Genomic DNA, 25427 nt, shown 5'->3' on the forward strand with positions numbered 1-25427 from the left:
TGCAGGGGACTTGAGAGTCATTCGGATTACTTGGTGTCTGAGTATTATTGTACTATCCTGTACGGTCATTTCCAGCTTCTCTCAGTCAGCGTAAAGCTTGGCACCCATGTCACCGATGGAACATATCTTAACATATTTTCCACAATCCCTTCAAATCTCCATTGAGCCCCTTGGCCACTCCAGTCACCTGTTTCTCCATCCTGAAACCCAAACCCGTTCCCTTTCCATCGTGCTCTCTTGTTATTACGCTTGTATCGTCCTTACACCGCTTGTATGCGAGGCGCCGGCATGTCTTTCCTCTCTATACATGTATTTACAACACACACACACATACACACACACACACACACACACACACACACACCTCCTGCGGGACACGGGGTAAGCTTGGACTAAGGACAGTTCACTGTACTCTACTCTGCTCCGGTGCCACCATCAGTAGAAATCAAATCAGCAGTTAATATTGAACAAATACATATTTACAATTCACCATCCGTGACTTGACCGATTCTACACGACGCCGTGGCTGAGCTGCGCGCCGTCCTCCTGAACACGTGTGTTGTGTGGCGTGTCTGTGTACATGAACCCTACCAGCCATGCATTGGAAAGTGAAACAGCAGTAGCAGGTAATATGATTGTTTCCAAACGGAAGAGGAATCTCTATATGAAGAGGTGCACGGCCTCTTACTTTTACATCATAGAAAAAGATAAAAGAAACAGGCAATCAGTCCATCGGGGTGATGGGAACTAAAGGAAAATAAAGAGAGGAACGCTGTCAGTCAGAGGCCTATCATACTGTAGAAATGCAATGAAGAGCCCAGTTTTAGAGAGCAAGGGTAATTTACAATGGAGAGAAGAAAACCCCCACCGCCGTCGCCCTCTAGTGGCAAAGTTGATGAACATACACAAGCTGTGGAGGAGGGTGAAGAAAAAGAAGGCGGTTGTCACGGCAACGCTTCCTATTCCAGGTAGATGTCCTCGGTAGGGCAGGCGTACTCCAGGTGTTCCTGGTAGTACTCCTGGAAGGCTCGTCTGGAGACAAGACCAACACGTCAAGTTATGACTCGAAATGAAAGGAAATACCTTTTTCTCAGCCACACCCGCACCCCAATTCACAAACCGGCGAACAGCGGCCCCATAAAGTATGGGTGATTCTTCAATTAAGGGGCTTTTCTGTCGCCAGGGTAGATTTTCAAGAAGAAAGCGTTATTGTATTTGTCAGAGAGAGGTTGTGTTAGCTATGAAAAACAGACTTGTGTCTCAGCGACGACATTTTAATACTTTTTCAGGATGTTGAAAATTCAAACGTGTCAGAATATCCCTGTTGTGGGCTTGTCCCCAACCCAGACTGCTTAACCCCCCTCTATAATAAAGTCTTAAAATGGGTTAAATTCATTAAAGCTTTACTTTGCATTTTCTCATAATAATTTAAAAAGACATATTTCACATTCATATGGGTTATACATGTGCAGTTTGCACATTTTTATAGTTAAATATGGCTGTCCCTCATACATCTGTCATCACACCCAACACTGGATGGTTATTACACGTGTAAGTAATGATAGGGTTTATATGTCCTGATCTGACAGGATGGTTATTACACATGTAAGTAATGATAAGGTTTATATGTCCTGATCTGACAGGATGGTTATTACACATGTAAGTAATGATAAGGTTTATATGTCCTGATCTGACAGGATGGTTATTACACATGTAAGTAATGATAAGGTTTATATGTCCTGATCTGACAGGATGGTTATTACACATGTAAGTAATGATAAGGTTTATATGTCCTGATCTGACAGGATGGTTATTACACATGTAAGTAATGATAAGGTTTATATGTCCTGATCTGACAGGATGGTTATTACACATGTAAGTAATGATAAGGTTTATATGTCCTGATCTGACAGGATGGTTATTACACATGTAAGTAATGATAAGGTTTATATGTCCTGATCTGACGGGATGGTTATTACACATGTAAGTAATGATAAGGTTTATATGTCCTGATCTGACGGGATGGTTATTACACATGTAAGTAATGATAAGGTTTATATGTCCTGACAGGATGGTTATTACACATGTAAGTAACGATAAGGTCTATATGTCTGGATCTGACAGGATGGTTATTACATATGTAAGTAACGATAAGGTTTATATGACCTGATCTGACAGGATGGTTATTACACGTGTAAGTAATGATAAGGTTTATATGTCCTGATCTGACAGGATGGTTATTACACATGTAAGTAATGATAAGGTTTATATGTCCTGATCTGACAGGATGGTTATTACACATGTAAGTAATGATAAGGTTTATATGTCCTGATCTGACAGGATGGTTATTACACATGTAAGTAATGATAAGGTTTATATGTCCTGATCTGACAGGATGGTTATTACACATGTAAGTAATGATAAGGTTTATATGTCCTGACCTGACAGCATGGTTATTACAAGTCATTACCAAACACGTTACTAGCTGAGTATTTTAGTTCATAAATAAGAAACCTCACTTTATTCACGTATATTCATTGTACATTGTATGCTAGCTAACAAGTTAGCTTAGCAAGTCTAAGACTTAGCCAACTTTTTCTCCAAACAGTGAAAACTGTCATGACCATCACGTGTCATGACGTCACATGTTGCTGTTACAACTTTGAAAAGAGCATCATGACGTCACACTTATTCTGCAGGACGATCAAAGCTACACTAAGAAGTTTCTTCCACACCACTTAATAATAGATATAATATAATATAATATGATATGATATTAGATATAATAGAGCTTCTGAAAAAGAACAAAACAGATTTTAAAGAAATTTATCATTTATGTTTTTCAAAATGTTGAAAGCCGAAAGTGCCCCAAATTGAAGAATCACCGGTGTACTACCTATTCTGCAGGTAGCTGCACTAGCTGTCCATCTTTATATTCCTGCACTGAATGCTGAGCAACGTGCAAACAAAGCATACTGTGATCATAAAGGTGGGGAGAATACAGACATTGTTTTGTCTTTCTAATATTCCAGTAAAGAGATGGCTGTGTGACAGCTTTTGTGTTTGTCATTGGGATGCCCCCGACTCCCCGGTCAGGTCTAAGTCGATCAGTGGAACCGTCCGGTACACCTTCTCCCGGCTCGGCTGATGTCTTACGACACTGAACCATCAGCATGCTGAATGATTTAAACCCAAAATGCCTGATTCAGACTAAGATTAAAAACACTGAGTTTGCAGTGATGACTTCACCTCTAGCTCACACACGCACACATGCAGTTCTCTCTCTCTCTCTCTCTCTCTCTCTCTCTCTCTCTCTCTCTCTCTCTCTCGCTCTCTCTCTCTCTCTCGCTCTCTCTCTCTCTCTCTCTCTCTCTCTCTCTCTCTCTCTCTCTCTCTCTCGCTCTCTCACACACACACACACACACACACACACACACACACACACTCATGGGAAAATGTGTTGCCGCCCACCACTCACAGATAAAATAAGAAAAGGCTTTCTAAGCAAGAAGCTGGCTCAATACTTTATACCCCCCCGCAGTCGCTTTTCTTACTGTTTTTTTCTCTCTCCATCAATTCAAAAGAGACTTGTGGGCAAGATGCACTTAAACCCACTTTGAGCTCTGTCTTCCAGATCAGTACAGACCAAGGAAGCTCGGACGGGAAGCCATATCGCAGTACTTGAAAGCTGGAGCTCAGGTACTTTCAAGGTACAGTATAAATATATTGTAACGACCACGGAGAAATAGACTCACGGGCCCTTGGCTAACGGGTTGGACCCTTTAGTCGACTGGTTAGTGTAGTCGCCCATGGTAAAGGGGGCCCGGGTTTATGTTCTGGCTGCCCCCCGAATCCACTACAATATATATATAGCCAGCGAGCTTATGTCGCTTCTCACCTCTCCTAAGCCCTGTCAGCATATTAGCTATTAAACATTCCTCTTCTGCAGTTTGTTGAAAGCACATAATCATATAAATGCTAACCTGGCTAACATTATGAGGGGCTTGGTTCACCAACAATGTGATCCTCCTTAACCCTTCCTCTCAGCGTGTATCTGTGCAACAACTGACGTACGTGGCGAAGATGACTCACCCAACACACTCTGCTACACGCCGCATTGACTCCTGGGACACAAACACGTGACAGGCAAACCTGTTCAACATCGGGTGCTTGGTGATGAAGCCGAAGTAACTGCAGACGGAAGGAAACAACAGTTGGTTCAGAAGGTCGGACTTCACACTTCCATACATTTCACACTGGAGAACAACCGACGTCCCGTGTGTCTGCTCACCAGTTGTTCTTGGGATGGCATCCACAGAAGGAGATGTTCTTCATCTGGAAGAAGTGACTACATCTGTCAAACTAAAAACAAGCACATAAATATAGAAAGGCAGGAAGAGAGGTGAAAAAAAGGTGAGATGGGTCAGCATTTATTTTTCTGGCTGATGATATTCATGTGCAGCTCCCCGTGGTGAACTGTTCCCCACATGGTAAACGGGCTGCATTTATATGATGTTCACAGTGTCCGCCTCACATTCACCCGTTCACACACACTGATGGAGGAGGCTGCCATGCAAGGCGCCAACCTGTTCACCAGGAGCAGTTAGGGGTTCACTGTCTTGCTCAAGGACACTTCGACACGCTCTCTGGAGGAGCCAGGGGGGAACGAACCAGTGACCTTCCTGTTACTAGACAACCCGCTCTACCTCCTGAGCCATGCCGCCCAATTACTGACCCTGTGGGGAAACGCTGCTCTGCATGTAACCCGTCCTAGATGGGTAGCCAGGAAAAGTGGGCAGCTGCCGTGCAGCGCCCAGGGACCAACTCCAGTTGGTCTCACCATGCCTTGCTCAGGGGCACAGACAAGAGTATTAACCCTAACATGCATGTCTTTTTGATGGTGGGGGAAACCGGAGCACCCGGAGAAATCCAACCACAGACACGGGGAGAACATGCAAACTCCATACAGAGGACGGCCTGGGATGACCCCCAAGGTTGGACAACCCCAGGGTTCGAACCCAGGACCTTCTTGCCATGAGGCGACAGCACTAACCACTGGGCCACCGTGCCGCCTAATTTTCAGCAATCAATGAATCGTGTAACTCATTAATTAGTTAAAAATGCCAAACCTTTGCTTGCTGTAGCTTCACAAATACTGAGCTGTGTTTGCCTTTCTGATTTCTGTCATCATAAAGTGAACACGTAAGGGCTGCGGTCGGACCAGACAGACTACTTTCAGACATCCTCTGGGCTCTGGCGAGTTGTGATGGGCGTTTGCCATTATTTTTGACATTTTATAGACTAAATGGTTACTTCATTAATTAGAAAATTAACACAAGATTAACAAATAATGAAAATAATTGTCAGTTGCAGCCTGAGTTCTGTTATAAATTGTTCACTGTGTTGACTGTAAACGTTTACACAACGGCCCCTTGCTGACTGATCCAAACAGAATTTCTGAAAAGCAACAAAGGAGGTAACGTACACCCCAAAAACCGTGACAAAGACGAGCGCAAGAGGACGAACATGAAGCTGCTTTTCACTGGACCGCGACCTGTTCGGGGTTTAATCACAAACGTTACGGCCACGTCACCCATTTTAATGCCGCTGTTCAGGAGCGGCTCATTTATTTATTCCCTGACTGCCTCCTTCAGTCTCACCTCGTCCAGAGTGTCGTATTCGTCCTCCAGGCTCATGATCAGCTTAACGCCTTGCAAGCTGATCTCCAACTCACACAAGGACGGTGGTCGGACATGTACTGTCCGTTTCCTCGAAATAGCGATCTAACACAGAAAAAAACAGAAACACAAGATTTCTCTTAAATTACAACGTTTTATAGTCTGTGTGTGTGTGTGTGGTCTGGACTTCTAGAAGTCCTAGGGCGATATGTTTTTGTCCCACCCACTACAACAGCAAAATATGATTGGCTGATTCACCTGTCACTTTCTAAATAACCACACAAGCACAGGACTTCTAGCAGTCCTGACCAGTGAGGAGCCACCAGCTAACCCTTCCTCTGCCAGGAGAAAACAACAACAAGATCTGATTGGATAACTCGAGTTTCATAGTTTCAGGACAGTAACCCTCTCATTACTGAAGCGGACTTGATAGAAACCAGGGCTAAAATTAGAATTAGAAGAGAGGTTTATTATTAAATGAAAGATTTTAAAGATATGGGCCTTCTCTGAAGTCCTAGAAGTCCCTAAGGGTTTGCCTCTGCATGCACAGGGTTGTTTTCCAATCACCTTCTGCATCGCAGCACAGAGGATGCCATTGCCCTGATGATAAGGTACCTCCACAGAACCCAGGAACTGAACATTGAAAGTCTCAATCCATGCCGGGTTCCTCTTCACACCTATAGGGAACACACACACACACACACACACACACACACACAATGAAAATGGATTCTAGCACCAATTTTGCACTTTTTTGTGTGTTATATTGCAATACATGAGGGCATTTAGGAATCAGGAACACTTTGTCATTTCACCTCATGTACTTGTGCACATGAAGTGTAGCGAAATGCCATTTCCCTCAGCCCACAGCAGAGCAACACAAAGACAAAAACACACTCAAGAACTGCAAGAACACACATATTCAAACTAACGCACATATCCAAACCACAAAAAAATAAAAATCACTGTCCAAGGGAACGAACGCCAGCCAGGATGACTGTCGGAACCACCGGTCTGCATGGGCTAGCAGTTAGCCTAGCCTGTCCCGATTACACGTCCTGTCAGACCGCCCTCCGTGTTTCCTCCTCAGGCGCAGCTCCAGGCAGGGGCCATGGTAACCAGACGAAGCAGACCAAGCCCTCCCAGCCGATCCAGTGCCAGCTCTCCCAGCCAGACACCCTCAACACACCTCCCCGCACTCCTCACGATGACATCAAAAACACCACAGTCAACACCAGGTGAGGCCGCCGCCAGACCGCCCTCAGGGTCAACTCCTCGGGTGCAGCTCCGGGTAGGGCCGTGATCTCTGGGCCCACAGCACAGCAGACCAAGCTCTCGCAGCCGATCCAGCGCCAGCTCTCTCAGCCATCAAACGAAGACAAAACTTAGACACGGGCGTGGACAAAGACACTGCATGGATGGTACTGGGTGAGGCCGCCGCAAATGTGAATGCGCGCCACCATCTTCCCACTTAGGTTGGTCGTTTTCATAATGGCATATCAAAATGCTAAAAAGGAGACATCTGAGTTGCACATTGCCATTCATGTTATACAGTGTCTGTCCACTCACCCAGCAGTTCCTTCGACTGGCCTATGACCTCATGGGCGTAGAAGGCAGGGAATATGCCCCTCTCCCCTGTACGCATGTTGTATCCTCTATACCAGTAGTCATCCTCCTCCTCCTCAACGTATAAAGGATCGTCCACATCCAGCTCCAACTCATCTGCATGTCTGGGAATGAACCTGCAGAGGGCAGCACAGAGTGTAGATAAAAATCAATGATAATCAGCTTTGCCATAGCTCAAATCGCGTCCTTGCAGGACGTCTCTAACAGCTGAGATGATCTGTGCACTGGGCCAAACCAGAGGACTGCTCTCGATGCTCTAGTAATGTAAAAACCCTGCAGGCCTGTGTTTATCTGATGAGGAAGCATCTGCCTGGGTATCAGGTGACTCCCAGTGGAGAGCCAAAAGAGCTGCGATGAAGCAGCTCACATTTAGCCAGAATAAAAGGGAAAGGATGGGGGGAGGGGGAGGCTGGAAAGAGGAGACAAAAGACTGTTAATGACATCATGGCAAAAAAAGGATATTGAACAACGACCATGGCAGAAAGAACACACACTCCTACATGCACGGCATGTTCTTGTGCACAAGTGAAACACACACAGATTGCTGCCCAGATATCCACACAAATGTATGCTCACACACAACAGAGGGAGAGAATAGAGGTAAAAGTGAAAAATGGAGAGACAGAGAGAGAGAGAGAGACAGAGAGGGAGAGAGAGAGAGCGATTGCAAAGCACATGGGAGGCAGTGTGGTTATCATTGGCCATCTTGTGGTGCTTCTAGAGAAACAGCTGTAGCTAGAACATCTGCCTCCTACACTAACATCATGATGAAATTTTCGCTACAGTGCACAAAAATCCCAACATCTTTAAGAAATAATATTGCATTCACCTACTTGCTAACCTTCTCAAAACAGTTCCCAGACAGCATCCGGATGTGGGCCACTTCAGGCAGTGATGCAGCACTGATGGCCTTCTTCTGGCCCTTACAAAATGGATGTGAGCCTGAAGTGGCCCACATGTATGATAGCAAATATGGCCCAAATATGCCAAATCAAATGTGGGCCTTTTTTGGCAAAGATGTGGTGCTCTGGGCAACATGTGATCTGGATGTGACCCTGAAGTGGCCCGTGTGGTAATGGTGAATATGGCACAAATGTCACAAAACAAATATGGCCACCTTTGGCAAATATGTGGCACATGCGGCATTGCTATGGCTTGGTTCTGGCCCAGATCTGGCAAACAGGAGCGGACCGCCCAAGTGCCAACAGTCCATGCGGTATGTGGGCCGGATGAAGTGTCGGGTGTTGGACAGGTCCGCTCCTGGCCACAGCAATTTTTCTATCTGGGTAATCGCCAAAATGCAAAACTTGCACTTTAGTTCATTTTTTTCAGGTTAAATTTTAGTACTTGCACAACTTTTGTTGTGTTTCTGCTATGTCATATAACACAGACTGTTTTGCAGTACCTGTAGACCGCTCTGTGTGTCTGGTCCCGTTCTTCTCCATTGATTGTACAGGAGAACAGTCCGAAAGACTCTGTACCTGTATAGATTAAAGGCACAGACTGTGAGATCAGTGAGATCAGCATGTATTTGACTTCTACAGTACTTGTTGAGGAAAATTTCTCTGATACACGTTCCCTGGACAGCGCAGATGAAGGCTGACTGGGTTTGTCACAAGTGAAATAGCAGTGAAAGCCTTTGTAATAAGGGTTTATTATGCTAATCAGTGTTAATTAGAGATGCAAGTCTTGAAGCTATAGCCATTATTGATGATACATGAACTGGAAAGCAATGCCCCCCCCCATAGATTATGCATCGCCCCCTTCCATATTTAGCTCACTCGTTCATGCAGAACGCTGACAGCACCGAGTTAAATCACTGTAATAATGCTAAATTGATAACATTAGTGATAACACTGGCTCAAAACATTTGGAGCACAGCCACATTATGCAGGCTGGTGTAAGCTAGTGACAAAACTGCAAGAACACATCATCACAGAATTTTGCAGTAAGGTAGCAGTGGTAGTTTTCTCTGACTTACTGGAGGAACGGGAGGTGCTATTGACAAATACGTTGAGGAACTTCTTGGAGAAGGGTAAGTCAGCCTCAGGAGATGAGTCTTCTGAGGAGCTGAGAATTTCTGGCCGTACCTCCTCATTGCCGCGGCCATAGCCCACCTCAGCTGCGCCCAATGGCTCCTCGTCACAAAGTGTGGACAGCTCGCTGTCATCACTCAGAACAGAGGTGCACCTAGGGGGGAAAGACAACGTTGAGGCTCATTACATACAAGTCTTCCAGTGACTCTTTGGCTCATGTGACATTGTGTTTCTTATATTTTCCCAAATTTACAATTTTACAGTTATGTGAAATGGATCCTCTTGTTATATTGTAAAGGAAGAAATGATAAGGCAATATTCCATTAATGCTCCATTTTCCATGCCCACAAGAAAGACAAAGAGCTATTTTTATTGTGGACCACAGCAGGATATAAGATACAAAACACCTGTCAGGGAAAACTCAACAACATTTTTTTTTTTGGATTTTTCCCAATTTTTCTCCCCAATTGTAATTGGCCAATCACCCCACTCTTCCGAGCCATCCTGGTCGCTCCTCCACCCCTTCTGCCAATCTAGGAAGGGCTGCAGACTACCACATGCCTCTTTTGATACATGTGGAGTAGTCGCCAGCTGCTTCTTTTCACCTGACAGTGAGGAGTTTCACCAGGGGGACGTAGCACGTGGGAGGACCACGCTATTCCCCCCAGTTCCCCCTCCCCGCTGAACAGGCGCCCCGACCAACCAGAGGAGGCACTAGTGCAGCGACCAGGACACATACCCACATCTGGCTTCCCACCCATAGACATGGCCAAGTGTGTCTGTAGGGATGCCCGACCAAGCCAGAGGTAACACGGGGATTCGAACCGGCGATCCCCGTGTTGGTAGGCAACAGAATAGAATGCTATGCCACCCGGACGCCCACTCCACAACATTTAATCTTTTTTTTTTGCTCAAGGATATCATCCATCCTTCCATCCATTATCCAAACTGCTTATCCTGCTCTCAGGGTTATGACAAATGAATAATGTTGTAAGTATTTCAAACTAATGTGATTGTAACACTAGTTAGGGCACTACTCCACTTATATATTGTTTCAGCTTCCACACTCAATGGAACAGTTTTTCATTTATCTGTACATTGCTTAAAGTGCATACCTTCTGAGGCTGACCAGTTCCAGAGTGGTATTCTCATCCACCACCAGTGTGTACTTCATGGAGTCATAGGCCAGTCCATCATCATCACTCTGCTGCCTTAAAGCCAGGTCTTTCTCACATAGTGGAAGGTCCTGGTCTGACAAGGAGAGGTTACATACGCTCTCATCAATTGGCGGTGAACTGTCCAGATACATGTTACTATCCCTGCAGGATGACCGCTTCTGCAAGCTGGCCAGGAATGGGGACGAGTCCTCCTCTTCATCATTGTCTGTGGAATAAGTGAGGCTGAAGCAGCGGTTGGTCTGGACAGTAGGTATGTCAAGGGTCAAGCTGTGTTTGACCTCGGTGATACGCTCAAGAGAGGTTGAGGAGCGGCCCACAGATTTGGACTCTGTTTCCCGCCCTTCATCCTTGTCACTGACCACACTCTCTGTCAAGCTGGGCGAGTCCAACTCTTTCCTCTCCTCCAGCATCATCATCAGGTCATTATTAGGCTCTGTGACATCCTCATCTTCCTCATGTTTTCTGGTATTTTTGGATAGTTTGGTGGCGAGATTCTTCATAGACTCTTTAGTGGAATGGGTGTGTTTAGAATTTGTAACTTCCTTCCCACTTTGGACGCAGCGCTCAATGATTACTGGAATTATGGTGTCATCGGTGGGGTTGCTCATGTACAGGCAGGGACTGAACCTGTCATTGCTTGACAGTGTAACTTCTCTTGGAGGCTCAACCCTCCTCCCCCTCTCCTCTGCATCCTTCTCATCTCTTCTTAGGCCATTACCCTCACTATCTTCTTCCTCTGATTCCTCCATTTCTGCTTTTTTCCCTTGTTCCTCATCATTGAAGCCATCTGCTTCAATGTCTGATGATGGAGATATGGTGTCAGACACAGACACCTTCCTCTTGAAGCACTCTTCAGGACAGCTGATTGGGTAAGAGCCCTCTGAGATCATCTTGTTGACTAGATTGCTGAGCAACCAAGGTGAGTCTGAATTCTCACTCAGCTCATCTTCACTCTCCGATTCAGAGTCTCCCTCACTAGTTCCATCGTAGTCATCCGTGCTTTGCATCAGCCTGGGTCCCACTGGCAGGTAGAAGGATCGTTTGAAGCTCTCCATGCTGTGGTCTGGTTCTATCTCCAACACCATCTGTCTGGATAGGTTGTCCTCACAGTCCTGGGCTGCGGGTAGAGTCTCATCTGGGTCAGCTTGGTGCTCAAAGGACAGGTCATCATCCACATTCTGCAGCCCCATCAGAGCTTGACCATCATCATAGGGCTCTGGGGGCAGGATGGGTGAGTCAACAGGGGATGGGGTAGCCAGTGTTGGGGAGGGTAAGGGGGATGGTGAGGGTAGTGGAGACCCTTCTTTGATTGGGTCAGGCTGGCCCAGGAGCAGAGAGGCCTTCAGTCCCACTATGCCACTGTCCTGTTCTAACTCTGTGTCTGGGTCCAGCTCCTGGTCCGACGTGGGTGAACTGGCTTCTTCAATGGAGTTGGTGAGGTGGGAGGAGCGCCCACTGCTGCTGTCATCACTGGTTAGGTCTAGCTCTGTCTCTGAGATGGAGGATATCATGTTGGAGACCAGAGGACCTCCACAGGCAAATGCTGCCTCCAGTTCCCCCTCAATGTCAGAATCAGATCCTGGAGAGCTCAAGTCTTGGTCCTGGTCTGACGTCACATAGCCATGCTTAGTGTGCATGTCTGCTATCCCAGGATCTGAGGACGGTGAGGTGGAGTCATTTGCTGCTCCCTCATTGACTGTAGATTCTGGCGCATCTGAACTGTTAGAGTGGTCAAGAGCATCAGAGCGACTGGAGGACACGTAGCTAGAGAAGGAGGCAGGCTCTAAAGGCTCAATGGAGGGAAACTCCACATACGACAAGTCATGATTTTCCTTACACACCAAATCATAGGTCTCCTTACACATGAATTCAGTTTCAAAGTCCTTCTCCAGCTCCTCATCAGACAATGGAGTTTCAGCACCGTCATTGGCACCAATGGGTGCAGTGGATGACAAACAGCGACTGGTTCCATCTGGGTCCAGGTCATTCTCTGGGTCCATCCCTGACTCACTGGTGACTGTGTAGGTGTCATTGGCGCGCCTGTTTAAGTGTTTGTGGTTGTGGCCGCTGTTGAGGTCATGATCCACCTCAGTGTCAGAACACTGGGAGTGCTCATCTACAGAGGGTACCCTGGATGTTTGGATGGGAGAGTCAGCCTTGGTCTCTGTGATGTCACCGGAGCAAGGGTGAGACTTGTGTTGGCCAAATGACCCTGTAGGGAAAACGCGTGGCAAAACAGGAAGGAGATGAAGGGATTGGAATGAGGAATGAGGATGTAGTGGACAAAGTAAATGCAAAAGGAAACGGGAAGCATGTCAAAGAGGAATTATTTATGAGGGATAGACAGCATTGTGGGAGCCAGGTCAAAGAATGATAGAAAAAAAAAAAGTAGACACGATTAAAAAGTATGAGTGAGGGAGAGATTCAAGGTAAAGGGAGGAAAAGATGAGATTAGAGAGGTAATAAAAGTTACTGTTCCCTCACATTAATAGTCAGCGGAGGAAGAATGGGAAATGAACAAGGTACGAATATTAGATAAAGAGAAGGAAACTATCCTCCATAAACTAATTTACTTTCCCTGATTGGCCTGTGGACATTTTGCTTAATTTTCCCCACAAAGCAGCTAAAATTCACATCACCTCACAGCACAGCACAGCACAGCACAGCACGACACACCACCACACGACATTCATGTATATGGGATGAATCTGATCTTGGAGGGTCGGCCATTTTGTTACCGTATTCGGGCCTCTCCCGCCTGTTGCCCTCCATGTCACAAAGGAGGGGTCTGCAAGGGGACTGAGGGTGCCCGCCCTCCCCTGCCTGTTTTGAGGGAGTACCTTTGCTCTGGGACCCTGGTGCCTGCGAGACCGGAGCAGCTGGGCACTGGCCTGTCACGTGGCTGCCATCCTCCAGACATGAATGGGTTGGAGACAGACGGCCTGAAAAAAATAGAGCAGAAATTGGTAAAATGTGGAGGTAATCGCCTGATCATGTGTTAAATCCACCAGTTGTAATAAATTATTTGTGGCGGCAACTCCAAATATCTAATCCTGTCTTTACCTTTCAAAGCAGGTTTGCGTAAGGAGTCCTGCCAGCTTCCTTTCTTTGGGGACAAGCTGCTGTTGTTGTTCAGTGAATCCTGCAGGCAAGCGAGAGGGGGGAGGGGGAGAGTTAACCAGCTCATCTGCATACAAATTGGCTGCACTGTGTTATATTTTTACTGACCTGTGACACAGCAGTAGTGAGGTTCAGCGTAGTGGGTCTGCTCTTCAGAGTACCAAGGGTTGGGGAGAGGGGAGGAGAAGCGGAGGGGGAGGGAGGCGCATCAGGATCAACCTCCTCTTCTTCCTCCTCCTCTTCATCGTCCTCGTCATCAATCATCTCAAACTCCTGGAAGTCGTCCTGGAAGGAACATACTGGGTGGTGCATCTCACTCTTCTCCAGAATTAGGGAGTCCTAATGCAGACAGAGAGACAGACGAAGATGGAGGGAGACAGAAAGAGAGAGAGAGAGAGAAATTCAAGGTGTTGTTTTTATACCGTGTCAGCAGGATTTAAAGGATAGCCACACTTGTACTGGTAGTGAAACAACAGAGAGAAAGAGGGATACACATATCTTCATACCCATTCGTTGGTGAAACTACCATATAAGCAGATAATGCAGCGGCACTGGGGCTCGCATGCACGGACCCTCCTTATCTCGCCGCCATCATATCAGAGATCTTGAGCACTGTGTCTATGATATACAGTACACTCAAAAATGTGCCAAGTGTGTCCGCGCATAATTATGGACATGCGTGCTACGCGGTGGAATAGACGACTTAAAGCCAGAAGAGAGTGCCTACGATGTATACGTACAACTTATTTATTATTTATTTGACTAACAATCAACCTGCACTCTTTGTGTTTTTTGTTTGTAAGACCTATGTGCAGACATGAAAAATGTTGTCTTTGTGGGAGTGCACCGTCACCCATTATGTTTTCATCTGTTATGGTGCCATGGAGACACCCTGGACAGGCTGGACACCCCCCCCCACATACACACACACACACACACACCTAGAGACAATACAGTATGGCCGATTCACCTGACCTACATGTCTTTGGACTGTGGGAGGAAACCGGAGCCCCCGGAGGAAACCCAGGCAGACACGGGGAGAACATGCAAGACGACCTGACGACACAGAGGACGACCTGGGACGACCCCCTAGGTTGGTCTACCCCAGGGCTCGAACCCAGAACCTTCTCGGTGTGAGGCGAATGCATTAACCACCGTGCCACCGTGCCGCCTCTGTTGTGTTAAGTAGGCTGGTCTATCATTATCTTGGCCTTACTTTTATGTCTCCTCTTCTGTAGCCCGGCGGTCCGTCTTCCTCGTAATCGTTTCATTTCGGCGACAGCTGTGCAGTGCGTGTCGCTGCTGCTGCTGGTTTTGAAGCTGCGTGCTTTCACTTCTTTCATCCGCTACTGACACGACGTTATGTTAACGTCTGTGATGGGCAGGCCGGGGCCGCTTTCACCATCTTGCATTGGGACCGGGCACTGACTCATTACACTGCCGGAACCATTGTTTATTTATTTAAGGAGCTTAGTTTAGAACGAGGCTCTCTAAAATAAGAACATTAGAGACCATCATGATAGATGCCGCACAAAAAGTTATTTGATTACACAGAAAGGGAATTAAACTAACTACACATGTACACACACACACACACACACACACACGCACACACACAAACACACACACATTCAAACACAAAATTAAAGCACCGGACTAAGCCTGGCTCATGAGAAGTGAAGAAGAGGGTGCAGGCAGGGTGGAGTGGGTGGAGAAGAGTGTCAGGAGTGATGTGTGACAGAAGGGTACCAGCAAGAGTTAAAGGGAAGGTTTACAAGATGGTAGTGAGACCAGCTATGTTGTATGGTTTGGAGACAGTAGCACTGATGAAAAGACAGGAGGTGGAGGTGGAGGTGGCAGAGATGAAGATGATAAGATTTTCACTGGGAGTGATGAAGAAGGACAGGATTAGGAAGGAGTATATTAGAGGGACAGCTCAGGTTGGACGGTTTGGAGACAAAGCAAGAGAGACAAGATGGAGATGGTTTGGACATGTGTGGAGGAGAGATGCTGGGTATACTGGGAGAAGGATGCTGAATATGGAGCTGCCAGGGAAGAGGAGAAGAGGAAGGCCCAAGAGGAGGTTTATGGATGTGGTGAGGGAGGACATGCAGGTGGCTGGTGTGACGGAAGACGATGCAGAGGACAGGAAGAGATGGAAACAGATGATCCGCTGTGGCGCCCCCTAACGGGAGCAGCCAAAAGTAGTAGTAGTAGTAGTAAGTAGTAGTAGTAGTAGTAGTAGCAGCAATAAGCCTGGCTCATGTGAATTACCCACACCACAACGGACTGCATATAAAGCATCACACTAGGTTCTGCTCATGAGAGTGGGAGTGTCTTTAAACACACATATTCTGAGATGGCGTGAGGACCAAGCCAAGTGTAGTACTCGTCCTCTGAGGTGTTTGTAGACAGCAGAGATGGGAGGGGTGGCGAACAGTAAAGGCACTTCATATCACGACCTCAGTGTGCAGTGTGCTATCAGTGTTTTCAGTGGACTGGATAGTGTAGAAAGATCCCCACTTTGTGTGTGTGTGTGTGAGTGAGACAAATGAAAGGGGGGGGGCAGTGAAACAAGAGTGGATCAATAATACTACTTTGGTTTCTCTCTGGCTGCTTCCGGCTTTGTGAGATCGATAACTGCCGTTTACTCTCTTACGCTAGCCTCTTCTATATTCTGCTCTACTGACTATGCTAGTTTTCTGTGCTTACTTTACTCATCACTGGATTCTCTCGTTTTCGTTCTCGAGCGACTCGTATTTAGTAGGCAGCCTCTCGTTCCTAGTTTGTTACTAGTGTAGAGAATTCGGGGGGCAGCCGGGAACCGCCACAGCCGGGACGCGAACCCGTGTCTTCTGCACCACGGGCGACTATGTTAACCAGTCGACTAAAGGGTCCGGCTGCACTATTGCTGGTATCCCACACTAGGAACGTCATGCGAGCCCCAACTGGAACTGACGTCATACCATGGTGTCTGTGTAAAGACGCCATCTTGGGGAGGTCAAGTCACCCTGGCATGCCGGGATTCATAACGCTACAATGCCTGATAGAGCTTTAATAAGGGCAATGAACCTTAAAAACAGTCAGGTTTATTACCCTTTTGTTTACAGTCATGATCTGCACTCGCTGCTTGCCACTCAATCCAAATCCTAAGCCCCCCCTTCCGCCGAACACCCCCCTAAAAACCCTTAAAAAGCCCACCCCTAGTGGTTGCCTAGTTCCCATATCAGAAAGTCGATATGCTACACTAGCTTCGAGCTTAGCCTAGCTTAGCAGTTAGCTCTATTACAGTCACAGTCAAAGCAACCTTGTTAAAATGATGGTTTGTGGGGACTGTTCTGTAGCAACAGATAGGTTGTCTCCATTAGAGAGACGTGTCCGTGAGTTAGAGCAGCTTCTTTCAGCTAGGATTACGTTAGATGTGATGGGCACTTCAGATAGCCTTTGCCCCCGGCCTGATAGCAGACCTGCTATTGTTAGCACTAGCTCAGCCTCATTGGTAGATGCGGCAGGGTCTGTCTCTGTTTACTGGTGTGGGAAGGTTCGCAAGAGCAAACCACCACTGGTCGTGTGGCCTGGTCTGCAGTCACCTCTCCCGACTGCAAACCGGTTTTCGACACTCACCAGCCCTGTTGGTAGTCCTATCGGCCAACGTGCTTCTCCTGCTCCTGTCGACGGAGCAAAGCAATGCACGCTACCCAGACAGCATCTGGATGTGGGCCACTTCAGGCAATGATGCGGCACTGATGGCCTTCTTCTGGCCCTGACAAAATGGATGTGAGCCTGAAGTGGCCCACATGTATAACAGCAAATATGGCCCAAATATCACAAAACAAATATGACCCACCTTTGGCAAATATGTGACACATGTGGCATTGCTATGGCTTGGTTCTGGCCCAGATGTGGCAAACACGAGCGTACCGCCCATGTGCCATCATGCCACGAAGTATGTGGGCCGGATGAAAGTGTCGGGTGTGGGACGGGTCCGGGCCACAGCAATTTTTCTATGTGGGTAGTGATAGGAGACTCCATTACCCACAATATTAGATTAGCTTCGCCAGCCTCGGTTCACTGTTTACCCGGGGCCAGAGTCTCCGACATAGAGGATAACTTAAGGGTGCTGGCATCACAGAGGGAGAACCAGGGAACCCAGGCATACAGCACCACTACTTTCAGCAACACCGTCATTCATGTCAGCACCAATAATGCCAAGATGCAGCAATCAGGGATCACAAAAGCCAGCCTAGTCAGGACGCTTGAGTTGGCCAGAAAGATGTGTGGGCATTGACTAAGTCTTTAGTCCCTTACCCGTGAGAGGTAATGATGAGATGCACAGTAGGCTCACCTCAATGAACTGCTAGCTGGCTCGTTACTGTCATGAGCAGGGATTTGGTTTTGTTGATAACTGGCCTTCTTTCTGGGTCTGCCCTAACCTGCAGAAAGTGGACGACATTCACCCTACTGGGGATGGTGCCACTCTTTTGTCTAACAATATTGATAGCCATCTGTGTTTAGTTTGACTCTTGGGACTTACCATTGAACAGGGTGCAGGTGATTAGAGAGCCTGCTAGGCTTAAACCTAGTGCGGCTGTGGAGTCAACTAGTTTAGTTAATGTGTCTAGTCGGGGAGTTTCTCAGGCTGAAAGCTTGGTTTATAACACTGAGACCATCTCCCTTCCCTGCTGTATTGCTCACAAGCGCTCCTTCCCTAAATGCGTGAATCACAATAATCTAATAATCATTCCTACCATCGGTGGTTGTGAAATGTGCAATGAAGCACCTAATAATAACCTACAGAACCAAACATCTAATGTTATCAAAAGTGTGACCACATACCGTCCAAAGTGTAGGTCTTCAAATTTGTCAACTAATATAGAAAGTGTCCAAGACCATTAATATTTCATTTAGTGGTAGCTCCACAGTTCTGCCTAGTCAAGTCAAGTCAATAGCCCATTATCACAAATTACAAAAAACAGATTCATAATATAGCACTGAATTTTCTCTACTGGATGGTTCACGCCATCCCACAGGGTTATATGTATATATAATATGTATATACCAATGAGTGTTGAAACTGCTTTTCCTTTTTATCTTGATTCATCTGGAAAATATACGGCACAAGCAAGTGCTACAATTACATCACTCTGATGCAGTGTTATCCCTGCACTGAACCTGACAGGGAGGAGAATGGAGCAGAATCCATTTAATCTGCTTTGCATTTCAAAAATGCACAGCAGTTTTCTGTGACTTTGACTCCTTCCCGGTGCCGGCTATGTAATGGAGGCATCACAGCTTACTCGCTCTACTCATCTACCCACACAATGCTGGCGATACCTTATAATGCTCTAGAAGAAGAAACTGACACGAAATCTATAGTCATGTGTGTCACATGAAGCTGGCGCCTCACTCGCACTCTGCTTCTGCTGTTGCCGTCTCCCAAATTGATCCTAAATTCTAAATCTACTCCCCTATCAAACAGCACAAATATTTTACAAGCTCAGCTAATAAAGCATCATCGGGATAGTTAACCTTTGACTTCTTAACGGTGTAACCACTGAGCGATCTATCAATAGTCTGGAAAAAGCCACATCTGTCTCAAAGAGGACTCTACAGCATGATGAAACATCACTATGAAGGCCACCTGTCAGACGAATGAGATGCTGGGGTTGGGTTGGAGAAACAGCACCTATAAATAAAAGCGTGCCTGGGAGAATTGATCCCCATGGTCTCCATTTCCAAGGACACCCCATCCAACTCCTGACTGTCCCTCCTCTCTCACCCGGCAGACTTGTGCGAACACAACTCATCTGCTGGCCAGGGTGTTGTTATGAATGAAGTTTAGCCTTCTGACATGCTCCCAAGGAAAAGGAAGAATTCCCACCATCAGTGGAAATGAAAATAATCTGAAGTCAAACTGGTGTCACTTATTTCACATGCAACCGCACTTTCATGTGTGCAAACCGTGTAGTGACACACACTCACAAGCACACACACACACACACAAGCCCATGTATTATTCAAACATTTATCAAATATATTTCCTTACAAACATAAATGTATGCATTAGTTGCTGCTTTAAGACATTGGCTCACCTGTTCCCAAACCGGAATGCTGTCAAGTTTGTTGGAATACGTTGGGAGAGCTACCGGCAGAGCAGAATTTTGGTTTCTGATAAAGCAAGAAGTGGATGCTAGTTCAAGACGGCTAACGCTGCAGCTGTTAGCTGTGTTGCTGCAGATGAGACAGTAAGTTGGGGCAGCTTGTCAGTAATGCACCTCCGCAGAGATGGAGGATCCATGATAGAAATGTGCAGCAATCACTGAGCTGCTCCCAATGGAGAGAAACGCTGAACAGATGAGTGAGTGAAAATGAGATAAGAAGGGTGTTTCACTAGACAGACACCAAGTCAGCACGTGGCCTTTAGCTTTGCGCAGGGAAAATACTGACGATGTTGAACAATTTGGTCCAGACTTGTAAAACCTACGGAAATGGAAGCTGAGGAAGTTGTTGTTGTTGTTGTTGTAACAGAAAGGCTTGTCAACAGCAATGAATAAACTGTTGTACCCTGAACTCCAACAAGCGACTGGCGGGACAGGTCCAGCCCGCGAGAGCCAAATATCTGGCCCACGCTGACCCATTGGCACTTACGCACCTGTCATAACATGTGAAATAAAGTGCTTGCTGCTCTACTTTACTTTGACCTAACCCCACACCGTACACTTGACCTATGCTGTAGAGCACATGTAGACCTAAGACCAAGTCTGCACTCTCTACGGTCCTTGACTAGACAGAGCCACTCACCAGCTAAGTCACAGATGATCAATAACTGTTCTAAACCAATAACATGGCCTGCACGAAAAAGAGGAAAGTTGACCAGGAAAACCGTCAGTTCAAATCTGACTGGACTGATCAGTTTTGTTTTATTTTACCGGACCACGCCAATGCCAAACCGACATGCTTGATATGCATGCAGACCGTAGTTGCAGCCCTTCAACACTATGCATGCTGCAGTTTTAATGCCAACTACCCTACAGAATCACATCACCGCAACCAAAAAATGGTGAACATGATATCATCATACAAGCACTCCGTTTCTGCTATCTGTGACTCAACATCGGCTCAAGAGAGTGCAACAGCTGCATCACTGCATGGTTCATGGAGCCTTACTAGAGATAAGGAGCCATTCGCTGATGCTGAGTTGATTAAAACGTGTGCAACTGATATGGTTGGCGCCATTTTAAGTCATGATGAGAAAAACAAGAAAACGGTTGTGTGTTTTTCCAAACTACTCCCTGATCTTAAGAAAGCTAAGCCATATCACTAGCCATTGACTCGTCCTGTGACCAAACCGGTATGGAACAGCTGTCTGTATTTGCACGGTTTTTGATGGGAAGACCTTTCGGGCAGAGCTGCTTTGCTTGCTTCCTCTGCCTGGGTGCACAACTGGGGAAATCATCTTTAATAATTTAACACAGCTCTTTGAGAAGAATGGCTTGTGAGCAAAATTGTGTGCGTTGTCACCGATGGGGCTCCGTCAATGGTGGGACAGCCCAAGGGCTCGGTTAAGAGGCTTGACACTGTTATTCACAAATCAGTGTTTTGCCCTAAACTGTGTGGGGAAATGAAAGAGGCGATGGATGCTGAGACGAGACTGGTAAATTTCATTCGTGAGAGTTCTGGGCTGCGACATCACCTTTTCAGAGCACTGCCGGAGGAAATCGTCAGTGGAACACAAGGATCTTTTTGCTGCATAATGAAGTTCGCTGGCTGTCGGAGAGAGGGTGCAACCTGCGTGATGAACTTGTGTCATTTTCATCTGGACTGCAGAGCTAAAAAGCCCAAGAATATCAGAGGTTTTTAAGTGACAATAAGGTCACTTAAAAACCTCTAGACCTTAAGGCCTTTGTTATTTTTGTGTGTGACATCATCCATCCATCCATTATCCGAACCACTTATCCTGCTCTCAGGGTCACGGGGATGCTGGAGCCTATCCCAGCAGTCATTGGATGGCAGGCGGGGAGACACCCTGGACCCACCGCCAGACCATCACACACACACACACACACACACACACATTCACACCTAAGGACAATTTAGTGCGGCCGAGTCACCTGACCTACATGTCTTTGGACTGTGGGAGGAAACCGGAGCCCCCGGAGGAAACCCATGCAGACACAGGGAGAACATGCAAACTCCACACAGAGGACGACCCGGGACGACCCCCAAGGTTGGACTACCCCGGGGCTCGAACCCAGGACCTTCTTGCTTTGAGGCAACTGCGCTAACCACTGCGCCACCGTGCTGCCCTGTGTGACATCATGTCTCATCTAAATCACCTTCATCTGCAATTCCAAGGCAAGAACCACACTGCTGCAGACAAGTACGAGGCGGTTGAAGCTGAACCTTTTGGAGGGACACGTTCATGGGGAAAGTTGCACTTTCCACGTCTGTGGGAACATTGCGAGAAGAATGAAATGCGGGAGGATCCAGCGATGAGACTTCGTGACGAGCCTGGCAGAAAAATTCAAGGAACGATTTGAAAGCTCTCCTGAACTCTCAGGTGACATCCTCCTCTTCCTGAGACAGCCGTTCTTCGGTTTGGCTGACAGCCAGCGGACTGCAGAGAACAAAACACAGGTACCTTCCACAGATGAGGCAACTCTTCAGATGGAGGTCTAGGACATGGGAACATCTGATTTAGTCAAAGTACAACACAAGGACATTGGGGTGAGGGACTTTTGGATCAATGTGGTTCCCCAAGCTCCATTCAAAAACGTGAGAGCTACATGTCGCAATGCTCCTACTCACAATTTTCCCGTCCACGTACACATGGGAGTCATGGCTTTCTTCAATGAACTCGATCAAGAACCAGGAGAGGAACACTCTTGCCCAGTGCCTCAGGCGTGCCACAACAGAACACAGGCCCGCCATCAGAGGGATCGCCTCATCCCGCCGCTCGCTCTCCCTTCTCTCACTGACTGGTGAATAACCATCCATTTACTTTTGTCCGTTCGTCTGTAATTAAATGGTTGGTTTTGTTTCGAGAGTGCTGCATTTTTTTTCATGTGTGACCCTCAATACAGGCTTTAAGAATCCAAGGCCTACATGATTACTACCACCACCACCGCCACCACTACTAATACTACCACTACCGCTACTACTACTACTACTACTGCTACTACTACTACTACTACTAGCACCACTACTACTACTACCGCTGCTACTACCACCACCACTACTACTAATACTAATAAAAATATAAATAATGAGACATGAAGGTCAGGTGAAAGTGTACTAAATTGTCCCTAGGTGTGAATGTGTGTGTGTGTGTGTGTGTGGGCCCTGTGTGTGTGGGCCCTGTGATGGCCTGGTGGTCTGTCCAGGGTGTCTCCCCGCCTGCCGCCCAGTGACTGCTGGGATAGCCTCCAGCATCCCTGCGACCCTGAGAGCGGGATAAGCGGTTTGGATAATGGATGGATGGATGGATGGATGGATGGATGGATGGATAGTTTTGTAGACACAACACTGGCCTCTCAGCCAGGCAAGAGTACTAGCCTATATGCTAGCATGTACGCAAACATCTATGCACACATCACTGTCGATGCACAGCACACGCTTGTAAATGCAATGGTGGAGTTTCTCGTATCTGGAGTAATTTATATTCTTTGCAAAACAGGAAAATCTGAAAAACATTCATACAGTATGCCCCTCGTTTATCTCGTGTTGTATTTCAAACACGTGTGTGTCTGCAGCATACTATGTATGCATGGTGAGCTTCAAAACCTTCATCATGCTGCACAGACTGCAACTGGTCATCAAGACCTCCAAGTGACTGACGTAAATAATGCATGTTGTGGTGTGAGGTGTTCGGCCAGTGCTCAGGGGACGACAGACGGATACTAGAGAGGGACGGGCGGGGAAGAATCAGAGGAGAGATGGCAACGAGGAGACGGAAGGCAGCGGGGTGTGTGTGTGTGTGGAGGTGAGAGAGATAGTGCCACCAGAAAACCACAAAAATAATGAGGGAAGAAGCAGCATAATGGACAGGCCGCCAGCCCACCACAGGGCCTGATCAGAAATGAACCTCAAATATGTGTGAACTGTGACTTGTCATGTACGGACTTTTCTCTGGCTGCACAAAAGCACAAAAGACAAAAGACTGCCTGAATCAGTCAAGAGCATTAAAAAATAACCATGGAGAAAGCAGAATTGCTGAGCGGAGGCATGCCCCTCTTTTCCTCTTTTGCATTTAAATGCTGTTGTTGTTGTTGTTGTGAGGGTCCAAGTTGTGATTTCCAACTTACACATGGTTTTAGTGAATAAGAATATGAAGCATTCACTCCCCACCACCGTTTGTGTACACAGAGGCAGCCCCTTCTGTGAGTCTCTGCTGTTCGATTCCTCTGCAAAACCAAACATCTTCATTTTGTCACATGTAGCCACGTCTCGACAGTTCCCACAGCAAATTTTGTGTTTCCACCCCCCCCCCTTTTTCTCCTCAACTGCACCCGGTCAATTACCCCACTCTTCTGAGCCGCCCCAGGGAGGGCTGCAGACTACCACATGCCTCCCCCGATACATGTGGAGTCGCCAGCCGCTTCTTTTCACCTGACAGTGAGGAGTTTCACCAGCGGGACGTAGCGTGTGGGAGGATCACGCCGTTCCCCCCAGTGCCCCCTCCCCCCCGACCAACCAGAGGAGGCGCTAGTGCAGCGACCAGGACACACATCCACATCCGGCTTCCCACCCGCAGACACGGCCAATTGTGTCTGTAGGGACGCCCGACCAAGCCGGAGGTAACACGGGGATTCGAACTGCCGATCCCGTGTTGGTAGGCAACAGACAGACCGCCAAGCCACCCGGACGCCCCTGTGTTTCCACCTCTAACAGAAAACCTTCTGTGGTGCTTTTCCTTAACACAGTAAATATAGCTGTTAGTCATTAAGGGGTTAATAAAATAAAACTGGAGGGACAGCCATGTTTTCAGGTAGTCAGTTAAATTCAGAGCAGAGAAGACGATGTGTCCCCCTGATCCCCGGATAGACTAACAGGACAACAACACTTACTAACTGCTGCCTTTTGTCCCCATAAGAAAACCCTGCAATAGCTCCATGCTGTTGGCATACGTGGGTGTACATATGTGATGTACATATGTCTGTGTACATGTGTGTACATACGTACGTGTACATATGTGTACATACGTTTGTGTACATATGCGTACATACGTACGTGTACATATGCGTACATACGTACGTGTACATATGCATACATACGTACATGTACATATGTGTGTACATATGTGTGTACATACGTACGTGTGCATATATGTATACATGTGTGTACACGTGTGTACATATGTATGTGTACATATGTGTTTGTACATATGTGTGTACATATATGTATGTGTACATATGTGTGTGTGTACAATAGGCCATTCGAGCTGTCACTCAAACACAGCTGTAGAGAGATGCTCCATGGATTTTTCTGTTGCTAGGCAGAATAAAAATAAAAAAGCCACAGACCAGAACAGACTGTCAGAGGGGTGAAGAAGGACGACCTGGGCATATTTGCTCTGGCATTGTGACATTTAGCAAGCAATCAGTTTTTCTGCTCAGAACACCAGCCGTCTGCACACCCGCCGTCTGCACACCAGCCGTCTACACACAACTCTGTGTGAGTGATGTGTAATCACATCTTTGCCCTTGGAAAAAACAGAATATAAAAAGGAAATTAAAAGTCTAAATCTATGACATGATAAAGCCAGTTTGACACACACTGGGCAGCATGGA

General features: G+C 46.9%; 1 protein-coding gene across 1 annotated transcript in view; it reads right to left on the reverse strand.

Moving 5' to 3' along the window:
- Positions 1-490: 490 nt before the first annotated feature.
- The window catches only part of mapk8ip2 (mitogen-activated protein kinase 8 interacting protein 2), a 57272-nt gene continuing 32335 nt past the window's right edge, over positions 491-25427 (reverse strand). Inside the window, exons 3-14 of the mRNA XM_056281531.1 lie at positions 13747-13977; positions 13582-13660; positions 13257-13460; positions 10456-12730; positions 9286-9494; positions 8710-8785; positions 7248-7420; positions 6246-6355; positions 5661-5783; positions 4292-4362; positions 4093-4191; positions 491-1032 (exon numbers count right to left, since the gene is read on the reverse strand). Of these exons, the coding sequence (XP_056137506.1) occupies positions 960-1032; positions 4093-4191; positions 4292-4362; positions 5661-5783; positions 6246-6355; positions 7248-7420; positions 8710-8785; positions 9286-9494; positions 10456-12730; positions 13257-13460; positions 13582-13660; positions 13747-13977 (3723 nt within the window). The 3' untranslated portion in view covers positions 491-959. The remainder of the gene's footprint in view (positions 1033-4092; positions 4192-4291; positions 4363-5660; positions 5784-6245; positions 6356-7247; positions 7421-8709; positions 8786-9285; positions 9495-10455; positions 12731-13256; positions 13461-13581; positions 13661-13746; positions 13978-25427) is intronic.

The sequence above is a fragment of the Lampris incognitus genome, chromosome 6 (assembly GCF_029633865.1).
Source record: "Lampris incognitus isolate fLamInc1 chromosome 6, fLamInc1.hap2, whole genome shotgun sequence".
In the NCBI taxonomy this organism is placed as follows: domain Eukaryota; kingdom Metazoa; phylum Chordata; class Actinopteri; order Lampriformes; family Lampridae; genus Lampris; species Lampris incognitus.